At 48.2% G+C, this 18,319-nt stretch overlaps 1 protein-coding gene and 1 long non-coding RNA gene across 3 annotated transcripts; one reads left to right on the forward strand and one right to left on the reverse strand.

Annotated features, from left to right (window-relative positions):
* Positions 1–4,714: 4,714 nt before the first annotated feature.
* On the forward strand, positions 4,715–7,328 carry LOC124687747. Its single transcript, XM_047221498.1, has 5 exons — positions 4,715–4,769; positions 4,871–4,999; positions 5,522–5,728; positions 5,813–5,997; positions 6,710–7,328. Exons 1-5 carry the CDS (start codon positions 4,760–4,762, stop codon positions 7,307–7,309), a joined length of 1,131 nt encoding a protein of 376 aa, XP_047077454.1. The 5' UTR covers positions 4,715–4,759; the 3' UTR covers positions 7,310–7,328.
* Positions 7,329–16,422: 9,094 nt separating this feature from the next.
* Positions 16,423–17,384, reverse strand: LOC124687748. Of its 2 annotated transcripts, none has more exons than XR_006998296.1 (3): positions 17,293–17,384; positions 16,596–17,116; positions 16,423–16,507 (listed from the first exon to the last, which is right to left on the reverse strand). It is a non-coding gene; the product is annotated as an uncharacterized LOC124687748 (long non-coding RNA). The 2 variants fall into 2 exon arrangements; XR_006998295.1 differs by lacking the exon at positions 16,423–16,507 and having other exon boundaries at positions 16,778–16,843; positions 16,916–17,116.
* Positions 17,385–18,319: the final 935 nt, after the last annotated feature.

Here is an 18,319-nt window from a genome sequence, read left to right on the forward strand (position 1 = left end):
CAATCGGAGTTGGATGCTCGATGTCTTGCTGAGGAGGCGAGGTTTCATCCCCATCAGGCTGAGCTTCAGAGACAACTAAAGTACGCGACGTACTCGTTCGAGCGGTCGCGTCAATAGGTGGATTTTCGTCCTAGTCACCACTACAATAAAAAGGTGACAATATAAGAAACAACATACACAAGATATCGAGAGTAAACAAAAAAGAGCAGCAAGAACTTACGAGCCGACAAGGGCATCTTCGTAAGGGTTGAAAGTTGTCCTTTCTTCAGTAGGAACAACTTCTTCGGCAGGAGATGCGCCGGCTTTGGAGGTGCCAGAATCGGCAAATTCGTCCCTCTTCCTCTTGTTCCTTGGAGAAACAGCGGAGGGGAGGGAGTGCATCGATGCGGTAACCTCGAATTCAATTTCCTTTTCAGAGGAAGCCATGGGTTTGTGAGAAACCACGACTTCGCTCTCAGGATGAGGAGGAACCTGGGTGTCTTCGGTAATGATTGCGCGATCTTCGACTTCTCCATCTTCGGGAAGAGGAGGAAGAGGCGACGCAGTTTTGTGGTTCTAGACAAGATAGAAAAAGTATCGACAGGAATTTGTAACAATAACAGCAGTCGAAGAAATAACAGTACAAAAAGAGAAAAGAAGAGAGTGAATGAACAAGCAGACGATAAAAATATATTACCTGCGGGAGCGCGTTGGTGGCGCTATATGGTGTCACACGGCAAGATGATGGGACGGTGTCTTTCTTGCTAAGCGACGAGATTTTGTGAACAATTTTTTCTAAGTCGTTGACCGGTAAATCTATCGACAGGCGATCCACATCATTGTCGCCAGAATACATCCAAAGGGGGTTTTTGTGAGCTTGCAAAGGCTGCACCCTAATCCTAAGGAAATATGCCATGATTTGGATACCCGACAATTCTCGTCCACGGGTATTTTGAAGCTCGTGGATGCATGTCATCAGCGCCTCTGTCGCCGCTTTTTCTTCGTCGCTAGCCTCTGCATCCCAGGACCGGCGGCGACAGATTTTTTTCGTTGCCATCGAAAGGGGGAATGTTGTGTTCCGCCGAGTCGAGGCTTTCCTCGTGGATATACAACTATTTTTTGCGCCACCCTTGAACTGAGTCAGAGAATTTGACGTCAAAATACTTGACATCAGGGCGGACGCAGATGACAACGCCGCCTATGTTATAGGCAACATTGGGAGAGCCATTACGGCGAAGGAGGAAAATGCGCTTCCATAAAGCCCAGTTAGGCTGGACTCCAAGGAAAGATTCGCAAAGGGTGATGAAGATCGAGATGTGGAGGATGGAGTTGGGAGTAAGATGGTGAAGTTGCAATCTGTACACAAAAAGCAACCCACGCAGAAAATCGTGAATGGGGGAAGAAAGGCCGCAGATGAGGTGGTCAACGAAACTGACCCGATACTCGATAGGAGGGGATGGATAGCTCTCCTCGCTGGGGAAGCGCAGCGACTCTTTCTTCTTGCTGATCCCAAGTTTCTTCAGCAAGTTGATATCTTGAGCGGAGATTTTGGATCTCTCCCACTCAGTGTTCCCCAGATCTTCCGCCGCCATCTTCGACTCGGGGGTGCTGTGCCTAGTGAGTCGCGCGCGCGGTGGCATCAACAATGGCGTAGGAGAAAAGTGCGAGTGTGGATGAGCTCAAGAAGTGTTGGGCGCAATGGGGGATTTTTTTGCAGAGGAGAGCAGAGGTGTGGCGCGAGCGAAAGGGCGAACGGAGGAAGAAGATGACCTTAAATAGAGAATCGGCGAATCAACGCACCGTTGGATGGAAAATTTGCGAGATGGATGTTGTACATGTGGATAAGGGGTAAAAGCGTATTTTCACTGTGAAGGAAAGGAACAGGCGCTACAGTATGTGCGCCAGGAAAAGTGGAGGACGTGTGTCCCCCACTTGCACGACGTGTCAACTTGATAAGGATTTTGGGCCCGCAAGGCAGAGAGAGAGCAGTACTCGCATCTCCCGATACAGTGATCGTGGCTATCGTCAGTGATGATGTCACCTTGCCAAAAGAAAAATCTCGGCTATAAAGATTAATGGAATTGTCGGCAGACAAAGACTATTGATTATCTCGAGAAGCCTTTGATCAAATACAAGTTTTTGCTCAAATGCTCGGGGGCTACTTTGGAAAAAAGGAAAATTCGAGTATGACAAAATAGAAATGGCGAGAGCCTATGACCAAATACAAGCATTTGTTCATAGCCTCGGGGGCTACTCCCATCGGGAGCGCTGGTCGCGCACCCGATAGATATAAAAAGTTCGAGAAAAGAATGAAAATATAGCGACATAAGGCGTTAAAGTGTTGATCCTACAACCAAGCACTAGTCCTTGGCTGTAGCCTCGGGGGCTACTCCCATCGGGAACGCTGTTCGCGTGCCCGATGAAATTATAAAAAAGAAGAAGAAGTGAGCATATTTCGAGTTATATAAATAACTCTGCATATACTCCCATCGGGAAGGCAATATAAGTCATCCGTTGACTCAATAAAATGTGCTATTCCAACAGCCGAAAAAGCACTCGACAATATATTCTCAGAGCGCCAAAGTTGCGAATAAATCTCTGAATGCCGCAAAATTCTGCGAAGGTAAGACCCCAGATCCGTTCTGAGCGGCGTGGCACCGTCTCTGGCGTCGGTTTGCTACTTTTTTCCGTATCAACGGATACGAAGAAAAATCCTAACGGACGCGTTAGGTACCCGATAAAATATGACTGGGACTCGACATATGGTAAGACCTTAAGCGGCACCTGTCGAAGTTAACACCAGTATCCCGAGATAATGTCCAAGGACGTGATCTTGAAGTAGGTTTTTGCGGATTGCCACTAGAGCAGTTAACTAGTACCTGATCCGTCAGATGAACTAGCCCCAACTACCATTATCCCTGTACAATATAGAATTGCGCATCCAAAGATATGTGATAAATTCGATAAAGTTATTGAACGACTATAAAGTTGGAGATTTTCCCTGATTCTTCGATTCAAGCAAAATCTCGGGGGCTACTGACATAGGCATCCCCAAGTGGGCCTGCCGAAGATGGTACCCGGGGTTTACTGAAGGCCCACGACTCGATGAATATGAAGATTCGGAAGCCCAAGTTAGTACTAAGGAAATCTAGAGTTGTATTAGGAAATACATACTTGTAATCTTACGGGATGAGTTAGAAACCCTCCCGGACTCTGTAACTTGTGTACTATGAATCCCTCGACTCCACCTCCTATATAAGGGGGAGTCGAGGGACAAAGAGAGCATCGATTCATTATCTTACGCAACCCTAGTTTTTACATCGTCGAGTACTTTTCGGCTGAAACCTTCGAGATCTACTTGCCCTCTACTTCCGACTAAAACCCTAGTCTACAATCTGTAGGCATTGATAAGTTAATCCCTTGTCACTTGGGCAACACCACTACCAGCCAACAAAAACCACCACCGCCCTCAACCGGTAACCGTTCCCCAAGCGACACCCCAAGGAGGAATCGACGCCCATGGCGCCGATGTTGCCCAATCCAAAGGATTTTTGGTTTTCACCCGGGAACATGGCCGGGGTGGGGAGAACCTCGGACCTCAACAATGCCTCAGGAGGAAGTACGACGCCCCAGGGCCTCGCCACTGTCGTGGTAGTCTAGCCAACCAGGGGTTTCTCCCGGTCCCGATCTCACACCACCACCCCCGAACCGTCCCCAGATCCCTCAGGAGCCGATGAGCAACTCGGGTGGAGAAGAGAGCCAATGAGAGAGGAAAGAATTGACCTTCAGATCTAGTGGGTGGGCGCCGGAGCAGCCACCACGCCACGACCGCCACCCACTACCGCCTTGCCACCGGCGCGGCCAAAGGACGACAGCGCGCACCCACGGATGCTACTAGCCGCCATAGCCGACTCTGTCTCTACACCCGAGGCCATCGTCCCGTCGCCTGAGATGCCCTGCCACAAGAAGCTGCGCCGCTGCTATTGTCGCCCACGAGGAAGAAGCCAGCATGGTCGAGCTCGCCCACCTCCACCACGAGGAGTTGTCTCGCCGCGACGTGACGGCCCGCGGCGCGAGGAGCCGCCGGCTCGTCGCTGCAGATCTCCACCGCCAAGATGGGAGATCCCAACGCCTCCACCTCGCGGGTGGGATCCCTGGATCCGCCGCCGCCAGCACCCCACGGTCTTTGGCAGGCGACTAACCCCGGCGGTGACGTCTGAAGGGGGAGGGGAGAGGAGTTGCTGGGCTAGGGTTGGAATCGCTCGCCCGTCGCCCGCGGGGAGCGACAGGCGGGCCGAAGAACTGAAATCCTGGACCGCTAGAGAAGCTTAGTGTTGGAATGTTGGCCTCTTCAAAAAGGAGAATTTGGAGTTCAAAGGTTAATGAGATTCAATGTACTCTCGGAAAATACGTGAATGGACATTGGGCTCATGGCCTCCTCAAAGAGAAATTTTCGAAGTTGTTGAAATTTTATGATGTACCTTGAAGTTGCATTTTATTACGGGTTAAATGCCATTTCTTCCGCCGCCATCTCGTTGGTATTTTCGTGCCTCTTACCCAACCCACCGTCGCCACCGCCAAAGAAACCCTTCCCGGGGCGATGGGATCGGTGGAGGAGCGGCGTGGCGCAGTGGAAATCGAAAGGGAAGGCGCGGAACAGGCCAACTTTGGATTCAATTTAGACCTAGGCGGCCAAGCGCTCCAGAGTTTCCATGGCCCGCCCGTGGAAGTGGAGTTGGAGTTGGAGGAGAGGAGAGAGCCCCGCTGGGTCAACCACCCGATGGGTGCTGGTCAGTATACCGTGCATCACATTTGTTCCATAAATCTTCATCCCTTGTTTGCCTGACATTCACCGTACATGGTTTGCTTATTATTTGTTGTAACTGCTCAGATCCAGATCCCGGTGACACTATCTGGAATGCGGTGCCCGATATGTCTACTGACGACGACACTTCTGACGATGGCGAAGCCCTCTACCGTGGCCAAGTGATAGACGAGGAGAAGGAGACAAATTGCCCAGGTAGATAATTATCGAAGAAGGAGACAAATTGCCCAGGTAGGTAATTATCGAAGAATGTACCAAATTCGCTCCAACAATGACGAATTGAGTATTCAAACATTATGGGTGCTTTGGGCGGAGAACCCAGTAGAAACCCTGCGGTGTTCCATGTTTTGTTGAGGTTATAGTTTGGGGTGCTGGCTCACTTGAGCCCCCTGGGCTTCAAGCTGACTGACAAGATAACGTGTAGGAGGTGATGGTGGTGATTGTTCCAGTTAGGAGGTGGGTGGAAGCTATGATTGAGCTGATGGTGATAGGCATGACGGCGGGGAAATATTGAGGTGCGTGACAAGGAGGCTGGTATGGGGAGGAGGCAGGGTTGAGACTGTTTGTTTGTGTGTGCTCGTGCCCTCGGGTGCGAGAGAGAGAGAGAAGATGAATATATAGAAGTTCGTGAATTGATCCCACGACGAAATACAATCAAAAGTAGACGAGGTGAACCTTAATGGTTAACTGCTGATTGATGCCCCATTAATTTTTCAGGAAAAAACTACTCGATTGGAGAAGCAAAGAGAATGGAAAACATATGGTTAACGAATCTAGTGAGAAAGAATGAAGAATATTCCAAATTGCGTCAGCAGATTGATGACCTTCCTTTTCCTTTGAGAGTACTCCCTGCTGCAACTTGTCTATGTGCCCGGAGGGGCTACTGCTACCACCGTAAATACATGACCCATGATACCTCTACAAGTAAGTGTCATTTATTCATAGTAATCTGCTGTGTGCAATCTATGTGCTCTCTTAGCGACTTACTTTTCTTCCCAATCTTTGCAGCTGCACCAGTTCTTGGATATCGTGAACCAGCAGAGATGCTACAGATCTTCTCTTTGTGTTTGTCGTGCTCTGAGGTATCTTATCCCATTAGTGTTTATGGAATACTCGCTGTCCGGGATGACCTGGAGCCGCTGAGGAATCATCTGTTTTGCCGTTCAAGAGATGATGCTGTCATGATTGAGCAGGTAAGTAAGGATTGTTTTATGTTCAAAATGGCTGGTTGTGAACAACATTATTCATCAATATGAGATAAGGTCTATGTCAATTAGCTTCTTCTTGCTTTGATCCATTGAAAGTTTTGCATTTGGTCCATCTTCTATGTTTCTTGTACGGTCCTTCTTCTATGCTATTTCAGAGTAGTTCTGTTTTTCTTAATCTGATTGCTGCTCTTGGTTGGATCATGACTATGTCGTTGCAGCAAGTTCTGCTCTCACCCAGTTCATTATATTTTAATAGGCCAACCATTGTTACTTGCATATTGTTAATCACATTAACATGCTTGTCAGATTACCTGTGTTTTATATGTTGCCCCAAAGACATATACAAATTGTGATATTGGTTTATTAATATGACATTTCATATTGGAGTATTTCTTTTCGTGAGGCGTTATTCTGCCACACATGTGTTATGGATGTTATAGATCAATAGGACGTAGTGGGAGATCATGATTCATGAGATCCTTAGTGCTGATGTTTTTGGAGTACGCGAGGTCTTAGTTTACATGAATGTTTACTTGCAAATGCCATTATGTCACATGCAATCCTCCATTGTGAAGGAATGTGGAACACTTGTTAAATATGAGCATGCACATATTATTGAGTTTGTTCTATCCATACATGCCACTGTAATTGGAAGTAGATTTTGCCTGTTCAGTTCTAACAAGTTGTTCAATTATAGGATTCCTTCACCTTACCTATTTGCACCCCTTGTCGAGGAATGTATGTACTGGAGCATGCATTACTAGAAGTTGATCTTTGGGTAAAGAAGGAAGGGGATGGATCAGCGGACAAACAATTACTTTCTGCCTATGTTGAGATTTTTGTCCGCTCAGATTTTGATTTCATGCTGAAGGGACAAATTTCTAGTGACAGTTGCACCTTGGACATAGACCACATGTTCCTTTCAGAGAGTGTTGAGGCCGTGATAGAAGTCTTTGCAAAGTCTGGCCATCCTCATCACATGAGGTTTTCCGCTTTCAGCAGTGGCTTCGATCATGAGATTGTGATGTTTGATGACAAATGTTGTATGAATGAGAAAATACTCAAGCATGTCGTTGCGGTGAAGTCAAAGGGAAAACTAGACGTTCACTTGAAAATTGAGAAATCACTATTTTGTTGGACTTTTCAGGATGGAGTTGTTGGACCTGTTACTTCTCCAGATGACTTGATTTCAGTGTATGGCCAGTTTCGTGTGAGGGTATTTTTCGCTCCAAAGGACATGCAACCCAGCTCTGGTCCAACATATCGTGATTGGCTGAAGGTTGATCCCATGCTGTAATGAGAACTCGTGGCAAGATTAAGAAACAAAAAACTATATGTCAATTTTCAGTCATCTAATTAAGTAGCGGTGGGTTTCCATTTGTAAATACTCGTGTGACCAAACAACAAATATTTCATGTGTGCTAATTTGTGGTATAGATTCTGGAAACCTGCTATTTTCATTGGGTTCATATTGTCTGTTTTTTTCTCGTTATAATTTGAGTTCATTGCATCTTCTGATGGTTCACATGTTACATTTGAGGTACTCTACATGGAATTTGCTGTTTCGTGACTGACCAATGTCTTGTAACTTAGAAAAATGTATCGTTGAAAAATAACACAACTGATTTATTGAAGATCTAGTTTATTTCTTATGTGCATTGCTTTCCCTGGTGAGCAACTTTCTTTTCTCAGCTGATAGAAATAGACCCAGTAGTATTTGGAGCATATAAATTTTGTTTGAACCTAAGCTGAGCAATAGCGTTATAACTCCCTAGCAGCAACTGTCTATCATTCAGGCAGAAATCAGATATGAAGCAAAAGAGCAATATATACATCAAGAACCCAACTACTCCATCCCATAATAGGTTGTGTTGAACATTTTTTTGGGGGGCTTCTCTTAGAGCATCTCCAGCCGCGTCCCCCAAACCGTCCCCCAAACCGCGCCGGATTGAGCGTTTGGGGGACGTGTTTCGTTTGTGCCGCGTTTGGGGGACGTCGCTCCCCAGTCGCGTCCCCCAAACAAAATTTCGCAAATTTTAAACTTGACTAGATTCGATTAGATTCGTCCAAACTTACATAGATTCGAACGAAATTTGACTAACTTTAAAACTAAACCTAATCTAGAACCACTTGCGGCGGCCGGAGGCATCGTAGTACTGCTGGAAGTTGTACATCTCGTCGGTGACGACCTCCTGCTTGACGCGCTCGTCGACGGGCTCGTCCACGGGCTCGTCCTTCACCAAGCCGCTTGGTCCTGCCTCGCCGTCGTCGGTGAGGTCCACCAGCGGCTTGCCGGAGTCGCGGATGGACATGGCGATCGCCGCGTCCAGGTTGCCCCTCCAGGCGTCCTTGTCGTCCATGGACGCCAGGAACGCCGCCCGCAGCCCTGGGCAGTCCTCGGGGTCGTCGCTGCTGGCGATGAGCCGCTGCTGCTGCTCGTACTCCGCCAGCAGCGCCGCCTGCGACGCTTCCTCCGGCTCCTCCTTCACCTCCGGCTTCGGGATGAGGAGGGCGCCGCCGCGCCTCCCTTGCTGCCGCCCGCTGCCGCTACCGCCACGCCTCGTGTTGACGGGCGTCGCCGGCTCCTCCTTGACCTCCCGTTTGGGAACGGTATACGGCGCCGACCGGTACGACGACGACGGCGTCGATCGCGCCGGCCCCGAGGAAGAAGAGTGCGAGGAGGACGAGTACGTCGTCCTCCTCGGCTGCCATTGAGGAGACGGCGGCGGCGACGACGGCATCTCCAGCCGCGGAGCGCCGTTGCGGAGGCCGCGGATGACGTTCTCGAGGGTGCGCCCCGGAACGCCCCAGAACAGGGCGCGGCCTTCCCTGTTCCAGCTGTTGGGCCCGCCGATGAGCCCGTCGGTGCTGTGCATCTCGACGTCGTACTTGGCCTTGAAGTACGTCGTCCACCAGTCGTCGTTGTCCTTGGCCGCCCATGTCGGATCCGCCCGCTCCTCGGCGGTGAGTTGAGCCCGACGGGCCTTGATGGCGTCCCGCCATTGCTGCGTGTCTGGCTTCGGCGGCGGCGGGATGCCAATGCCGTTCACGGCCATCTTCCGGCCGCCGCCGCTGCGGCAGCCGCACGTCCGGCGGGACTGGATACCGGGCGTGGTACGGCGCCCACGCCTCCGCCACGGTGAGGCTGCCGCGGCCGAAGCCGTTCGCCGCGGCGATCTTGCGGGAGGACGAGCTCGACATTTTTTGAGCGGCGAGGAGAGGATCCGGGAAGGGGAGGCGGCGGCGACGAGAAGGATTATGATGAGCGGCGATAAGCTGGAGGGCGTCTTAAAACAGCGGCGGCAGCGGGTGGTTGCACGCAATAACTCCGGCGCGGACGGCCACGCGGCCATGCACGACGAGACGCGTCCCTGCGTCGCCTGGGAAAACAGGGACGCCATTAACATCGCTTGACCAAAGGTAGGCGACGGGGTTTTAGCCTTCCGTGCCGCTGACGCGTCGGGCCCGCGTCGGTTGGCCTCGCTTTTCGTTGTGTCCGGCGTCCCCGGAGCGTCCCCTGTGGGACGGGGACGGGCTCGGGGCGCCGGACACCGTATCGGGGCGCGCCGGACAAAAAAGGGCTTTGGGGCGCGCGGCTGGAAACGTTTTTTTGTCCGGCGCGCCCCAAATCCCTTTGGGGGACGGTTTGGGGGACGCGACTGGAGATGCTCTTAGACTTAGTTTGGTATCCTGTAAAATCGTCTGGATTTGCGATAAGTTGACTGTTTTACCCGATGCGGCAGTCTTAGTCCGTGATTGGATTTCAGGTGAAATTGATCAAGTTCGTCATGGATTTTGGGATATGTTGATCGGTGTATTGAAGAGACGAATCATAAACTACGGTAGAGTCTATGATCGTTCTTACGTCTTTACGCCGGTACATAGTGTTCGATCTGCAGGAGTTACGGTAAGTAAAATGGATTATGTTGTAACAGAGCTCAGTGAAATCAATAGAATGTACTACTAGTTACTATTTGTAGTCTGGCACGCCGTCTCAGCAGTTGATCTTGTCTTGACTTAATGCGCATGATCTTCTTCAGCCGTCTTATAGAAGCGGTACGCAGAGTGACAACCATTTTTTGTTTTGATACTTAGCTGATGGGAAAATAAGAGCTAGAAACTCAAATATGATAGTCCTTTGCAGGCGGGCGAAACAGGATTTAGAATAAAAGGAGGTACCTGATTAGAGCAGTAATAAAGCAGAGTTAGAGGAAAAGTCCCGCATCCCGCCCCGATTTTCACCCTGTTATTTTGTAATCGGATCGTTGTAGGTCACTGTTGTTTGGACTATGTACCTTTGATCGCTCTTGGTCTTTCTTCTCCTCTAATAAAATATACATGCAGTCCTCCTGTATGTTTCGAAAAAAATCATACAAGTCATGGACGGTCTTGAATTCTACGAGCTGTGGAGCAGTTGGTGTTTCTGAATCTGTTCCAGACGAGTCCCACAGCTAGATTGGACTGTTACTTTGGTGAGCCAGAGTCGGTGACAATCTGTTTCAAACTAAGAGCATCTCTAACAGAGCCCGTAAACGGGCCAAAACCGAAAAATAACCGTCAATTTACGGGTTCGGGCTGAAAATTGGCGCCGATCAGTGACCGTAAAAGGGCCAAAACCGAAAAACTTTTTTCGGGCCGGGACCAAAAACTCAAAACGGCCTGTATTTGTAGGGGTCGATAGAGCGAACCGAACGCTCGATCCCTATCTAGGGCGCGCTGAAATTTCAGCTCACGCAACCGCTCGCTCGCTCCTTCCCCACACTCCCCGCGCCGCCACCACACTCCGCCGCCGCCGCCCCTCCCGATTCGCCCGAGCCCCGCATCCCGGAGGTAGCGCCGATCGCCCCGCAGCCCGCCCGCTGTTCCTTGCCCAACTCCGGCTGCCGCCCCCACCGCCGCCGCCGCTCCGTTCGAATCGAGGATGAGCTCGGGCGACGAGTTCGATCTGTCGGATTCGTCGAGCTCCGACGATTCCGACCTCGAAGAGCTGCTCCAGGACGACGAGATGGAGGCCACCATGCTCCTCCTCTCCGTCAAGGACCTGGAGGACCGCGCGAAGCTGCTGAATCGGAGGCGCGGCTCCGTGTTCGGCCGGAACCACATCTGGCGGAATCGCCTCCTCGGCCACGAGCAGCTGATGGAGGACTACTTCGCCGAGGTACTTACCTATCCTCCCCATATGTTCCGTAGGAGGTATCGCATGCGGCGTAGCTTGTTCGTCTGAATCGTCAAGGCCTGCGAATTGCATTCGAATTACTTCAAGCAACATAGGAATGCCGCCGGGGTGATGGGTTTCAGCACTTTCCAAAAGATCTCTGCTGCCATGAGGGTCATTGCGTATGGCATCCCTGCGGATTACACCGACGAGTATCTTCGAATTGGCGAAGATACTACCACGGAGTCAGTCCGCAGGTTTTCTCGCATGATTATCAAGTTGTATGGGCCTACGTATCTTCGAGCTCCCAACGAGAATGACACCAAACGGTTGATGGAGATAAATGAGAAAAGAGGTTAGCCTGGCATGCTTGGTAGTCTTGATTGTATGCATTGGACATGGAAGAATTGTCCAAAGGCATGGCATGGACAGCTGTGGCAAGAGCAAAGATGCAACCATTGTACTTGAGGCCGTTGTATCACAAGATTTGTGGATTTGACACTGTTTTTTTGGTTTGCCGGGGACACTCAATGACATCAACGTCCTGCAAAGGTCTCCTTTGTTTGCTAAATTAGCAAATGGGAAAGCACCCACTTGCAACTACAAGGTCATGAACAATGAGTACACAATGGGATATTACCTAGCCGACATCATCTATCCGGATTGGGCAACTTTTGTTAAGTCTGTCAAGGATCCCCAAGATAGAATAGTAGCTGAATTTGCCAAGGCTCAAGAAGCAGCTCGCAAGGACATTGAGAGAGCTTTTAGTGTTTTGCAAGCAAGGTTTGCTATTGTTCGTGGCCCAGCCCGATTTTGGGACAAGAAAACCCTTGTCAACATCATGACATGATGTGTGATTCTTCACAACATGATCATCGAGTATGCAAGAGACTTGAGCTTGCCCTGCTTCTATGACAATGTTGGCACCCGAGTGGAACCCCAACGCAATCCGGATCGCATTGAAGCTTTCCTTGAAACACATCGGCAGATTGAGAATGCCAATACCCATGCCCAGCTCGTCTATGATCTGAAGATGCACCACTGGCAGCGACATGGCCGTCGCCTTTGATCCTACCATTTCATTCATTTGTTTATCACATGTATCATTGTTGAGACATTTGTGCATTTGTCCAATTTTCCCGAAGTTGTTGTAATTTGGTTGAGACATTTTACATTTGTTCAAATTTCCCAAAACTGTTGTAATAATTTGGTTCAGATAATTATTTATGTGTTGTAATAATTTGGATGATTATTTGATTAATTATGATACATTGTTGTATGTGTTGCATATCAATTTTCCCAAAACCCTGCCTTTTATGGATTCGGAATCCGCATGCGCAGAACAGAGACCGCAGTTTTCGTTACGGGCTCTGTTCTGCGCCTGCTATTTTCCGTCACCGTAAACATGAGTTCGGTGCACTGAACTCGTGGTTTTCGGTTCGCGTTTTTACAGGCTCCGGTAGAGATGCTCTAAACGACCTCTGTACAAGCAAATGCAAGCCATGTCTCCACGTTCACCTGTTAATACGACTGCGTCTGATTGATCCGTTGTACAGTACATACACCTGACCCGCGCACCTACATATTCGGCACGAGACCCTCAGCCAATGTCATAACCAACAATTAATCCCGATCCGATCGTAGTCAAGGGGGCGGCGGCGGCGGCGGCGGCGGCGGCGCGGGTGCCCAACCATGGCGATGGCGGCGGACTGGTCATCACTCACCTCGGACCTCGTCGGCCTCGTTGCGGACTCCTTGCTCGCCACCGGCGATATCGACTGCTACGTGAGCCTCCGCGCCGTGTGCCACCACTGGCGCGACGCCACCGCCGACCCGCGCGGCCCAGACCCGCGCTTCCTCCCTCGCCGATGGGTAATGCTCGACTCGCGCGCCGCGAACGTGCAGGACTCTCGCCGTCTCTTCCTCAACGTCGACACCGACAGCTTGGTGTGGAAAGATCTGCCCGTGCTCCGCGACTACGACTGCCTGGCCGCCGACAGCGATGGCCTCCTTGTCCTGCAGGGGCCAGATGACTCCAAGAAGATATCCGCCTTAAACCCCTTCACAGGCGTCTGGATCCGCTTCCCTGTGTATGCGGTGTGCGCACCCAGGAGAAGAGCGGTAGCGGTGGGCTCGTCGCCGATGATGAAGCTGTACATCTTGGACGATCGGAAACACGTAGCCACTGTCGATCCGACTGACGAACTCGCGTCCAGGTGGATCTTCACGGCTAAACCAGCCCTCGAATCGTTCGCCTCCGTGATATCTTTCCAAGGTCAGGTATACGCTATGGACCAGTATGGAATGCTCGTGTTGTTCGAAGACCACTCCAGGATCACCACCATCATCGCCGACGACGGGAAGCAGGCCTGGCACCCCTCGTTTCTCGTGGACAACGCGGGGGAACTCCTGGTTGTGCATGCTCCGGTGTTCGAAAATGACATTATGCGGGTCTTCAGTGTCGATCCGGAGAATAAGGTTCTTGAGAGGATCAAGAGCATCGGAAATCGTGCTATCTTCCTTGGTGGTCGGTCTCTATCCGTTAACGCTGATAACCTTCCTACCGTTGAAGCCAATTGCATCTATTACATCGGCGGTTTGTCCGGATCGAACCAACACGGGTTTTACATGTTTCGCCTTGATAACGATGGCATTGAGAAACTCATTGAGGCCACTGACATCATGCTTATCGAAGGGAACCGTCAACATCCACTCCGCCCCTTGAGCCTTACAAGGATACTCATGGACCACGCAAACTATGGCAATGTGATGGAGTTTCGTAATCTAGGTGCCTACATGTAGATTTTACAGCGGAAATTCCGTAGAACCGCAACTCCATATAATTTGAGTTACTATATTTTTTCAGAATTCCACCAAAAGTTTCAGTTCTGAAGATATATTTTGGGCCAAAAAACTATTAAAAAAAGGCCAAACCGAAAAATGAGTGGGCAAAGTAAGCTCAACAATTTCTAATTTACTCACTAGATGCAGTTTTAATTATTATATTTATATATTGAAAATTGAAATTTTGAACTAATTTTGGTAGAAAGTTAAGAAATGTGAAAACTTTCTAAAGGTTTGGTTCAAGTCATGTCTTCTCCGCAGGGAAAAAACCAAGAGAACCAACTCCTATTCCATGTGGATCTACCTGGTACTGGAATTTGAGAAATGTTCTCAAATTGATTAAATCACATCATTTGTGTCCTTTCAATCAACTTGCCCAAAGTTGTGTGGTTTAATGAAAATTTTCTCTTATTTATATATAAGGGAAACTTTGAAAGTGCATCCATAGTCTATAGTCCATACCCACAAATTTTGCACAAGATTTCTATGATACTAAAATTGTAACAAAAATGATGCAAAAAATTGTGATCCTACTACAACATTATGCAATCTCATGGGAAAAATAAACATGAGAATCAAACATATATATATGAATACAAAATACATAGAACATTATTCTTTTTTGCTTCTCCCAAACGCAAAGCATATCGTCATGAAAGTTTACGTGCAAAAAAAATCTATTGTAGCACAATTTGTAAGCTTCAAAATGTTTTGTTCAAAATTCCTAAATGAGCGCGAGTCGTATGAACATCTAAAAGAATTAAACTTAATTTATAAATTGGATTTTCTATGAAGCAGAAAAAACAGTAGCATATTGTGTAATCATCTAATAGAACTTTGAATGATTGACACAAAATAGTTCAATTTATGTTATCTCTACCATGGCATGGGACTAGAGGGCAGGCTGCAATGATGTATGATTTGAAAGATATACAATTGAGTTAGCTAGGATCCATCGCAGCATACTAAATGTCAAAAAGAAATACTAAATGTCCTTTTCGTTTACCAAGTTATGGAGTATAATTGAGCCTCTACTTGGTTACATCCTACTTGTAGGTATATGGAAGAAGCCAAATTGCAGAGTTGTCTTTGAGATCTGAATCTTGACGTCAAATAGCAATGCAAGCCTACAGTTCTGGAGTTGGATACCATAACTGTGACTGTAGTTGTAAATAAAATGCCTGGAGCTTCAGAAGAAGTTGGGATCTACAAAAATATCAAAAATCTGAAGGCATAACATAGTCCATAGCTTAGCATTTCTTGATGAACTAGGAATAATGATGTTTTGTTTGGACAGTATCCCAGGAACTTACCAACTCAAACCAAGAGAAATGTTGTAAACTCTGATATTGTAAAATATACAATGTAGTTATGTTCTTGAAATTTTAAAGGATTGTAAACCTTGGCCTAACAACTTGTATTGTGGAATAATGAATAAGAAATATGTTTTCTGGAAACTTGTATGGTGTTTTGTTTGGACAGTATCCCAGTATTGTTGTTCTCTCAACAAAGACAGTAAGGTTATGCTGCTGATGCTTGAGGTAAGAACCATTAGAATAAATTGCAAAAGAAGATAAACTCTACTTGGCAGTATTAGCATACAATTTCTCCGAAAGAGGAATATTCAAGTGGGAACAATAATTCTTGTTGGTTGAACTGACATTGTTTCTTCATAATGTCAAATAGACAACAAAGCCTAGTAGACACTGATAGCTATTACATTAAGTTGCCAAGTGCATAAAAAGGGACTACGCCCAACATCTGCAAATTATAGAAAACATTTCTAACTCTGACCGAACATATCAAAATGTAAGTGTGGAGATCTGGATAGGGCAGCGGAGCTTTGCTGAACTTGAAACAACATGCTCGTATATTTTCCGAGAATCGGAGGAGTAGCAACAAACGATGACCCTCCAAATGGTAATGTAGCGGACATGGTTGGACTTCTGTTGTCAAAACCATAGTCAAGCGATTCCTACACCAATCAAATTCATATGGTGAACTGGATGTACAAGTACTTTTTTTTGGAAACCATAATATATTATACGCCAGCAAGCCGCCTCATTAAAAACCTTCCAGTCCCCTTAGGTACCCTGGCAAGGAAAATAGTGCGTCTGAAACTTGCTGGACCCACATCAATGTATTATTACATCCTCTATGAGCTTAGAGAGAAGAAAACTAGGGGGTCATCGTCCCAATTACAAGAATCTTTATCTATATGGCAAACTCTAGCAAGCTCATGCGCAGTCTTGTTGGCTTCTCTTGGACAATGAACATAGGATACCTCTCCAATAGACAGGGCCAAATCGATACAATCAGAAAATTGCCGCCGAACCCGTCCACCAGACAGCTGAGCCATTTAGGGCCTTAATATTCTCTAAAGAATCAGATTCTGCAATAACCGCATTACACTGTTAGCCAAAACCAGTCCCTCCTTCAACGCCAGGGCTTCTGCCATCGAAGCTGATCCAACATGTGGGAGAAATCTGGTAGCCGCTGCAACAAAACGACCTTGATAATCACGAAGAACTGCCGCCGTCGAGCCTGTTCCAGAATCAACATGAAAAGACGCATCAACATTTACCTTCGTCCATCTAGGCATTGGTTTGACCCAAGTAGCAGTCAATGGATTCAGTTTTGAGGTAGCACTCTTGGCATTAGAAGTAATAGATAGAATGGAAAGCCTGCACCTATTAACCGGAGGAGTCTCTTCATCATGTGTTACAAGTACTTATTAGAAATAAAGAGATGGAAATAATGATACCTATATGGAACAGTAGCTTTCATGGTTGGATTTATGTTGTCACTACTAGTGCCCATGCTAAATAGTCCCTGTGATAAAAGAATCATAACATGACTTGGATCTCGAAGTATTCATTAAAAACAGAGAGATGAGAAACGTACCTCTTGTAGTACTCTCGTACATCATCCTCAGTATCAAATGTCATCCCCAATTCAGGATCTTCAAGTAGCACATCTGCTTGAGTTGCACCCTGGTTCTCTTCAAGTTCCACACTGCTTTTCTTCTGTTGCTCGATACCATCATCATCGCTTGAAATAGACCCTCACTCGATTCTTGAACACTATGTGTTTGATCATCCATTCCTACAAATCATAAAGTAAATTTGTTCCCTATTAGTATTTAACCAGATCACATAAAAGCATGAAAACATGAAGTATTTTACATGATGCCTGTAACATTTATCATATGATTGATAGACTGCCCTATGCTAGATAGGAATAAGCAACACCCATGCACCTAATTTATATGGATATCAGACCTTCTAATTTCCAGTTAGGGTCGATATGGACGATGGCAAACCTTCTTGATCAATTTGAGTAGCTCGGCCAGGTACTTGGGTGGGCATCCGTGGATGACGAACAGCTCGGCCGGTGGCACGACGGCGAGGTCTAGCTGCAGTGCAAGGAAAACGGTGAGCTACCTGGATGTGGCTGGACGTTCACGACACCATGGAGGCAGCTCTGTATTCCCCAATTCACAGAAATAAAGCTTTGTATTCCCCAATCTAAACCAGGTGCAAAACTTACATTGCAGTTTCCGCTTGTCGCATAATTAGCGGCACGCCCGACGTTCGGGGCGCAGCTCGGCCGGCGGCACAACGGCGAGGTCTACTGCAGGTTTTGAGGAAGATTGGGAGCTCCGTATGCGCGTCCGGCGATGGGCAAATACTGGGCGACCGGGGTGCAGCTTCCGATCTCAACGAAGGCCAAAACATAAGGGAAGGCCAAAACATAAGGGGCAGTTTGAGCTTTTCGTTGCCAAATTAGCGGCACTTCCACGTTGGATCCAAGCCTTGTCAGCCCGTAACTCGTCAACCCTCCGTAGTATAGCATTATCGATTCCGCGCGCTCCCCAAAACGTCATGCACCGGAATCAAAAGGAAGAAAAAATCGTTTGGATCCGTCGTGCATCCCTGACCTGCATATATATTCCGCTAGAGATTACCAGCTAAACCGTCAACAATTAAGCCCGATCTGCTCCGAGCGCGGGCGCCTGTCCATGGCGATGGCGGCGGACTGGTCATCGCTCCCCTCCGAGCTCCTGAACCTCGTCGCGGACGCCTTGTTCTCCACCGGAGACATCGACTGCTACGTGAGCCTCCGCGCCGTGTGCCACAGCTGGCGCGACGCCACCGCCGACCAGCACGGCCCTGATCCCCGCTTCCTCCCTCGCCGATGGGTCATGTTGGAGCCGGGCGACGTGAACGTGCGCGACACTCGCCGCCTCTTCCTCAACGTCGACACCGGCCGCTTCGTGTGGAAGGATCTGCCAGCGCTCCGCGACTA

Source organism: Lolium rigidum, chromosome 2 (assembly GCF_022539505.1).
Source record: "Lolium rigidum isolate FL_2022 chromosome 2, APGP_CSIRO_Lrig_0.1, whole genome shotgun sequence".
Taxonomy (NCBI): Eukaryota; Viridiplantae; Streptophyta; class Magnoliopsida; order Poales; family Poaceae; genus Lolium; species Lolium rigidum.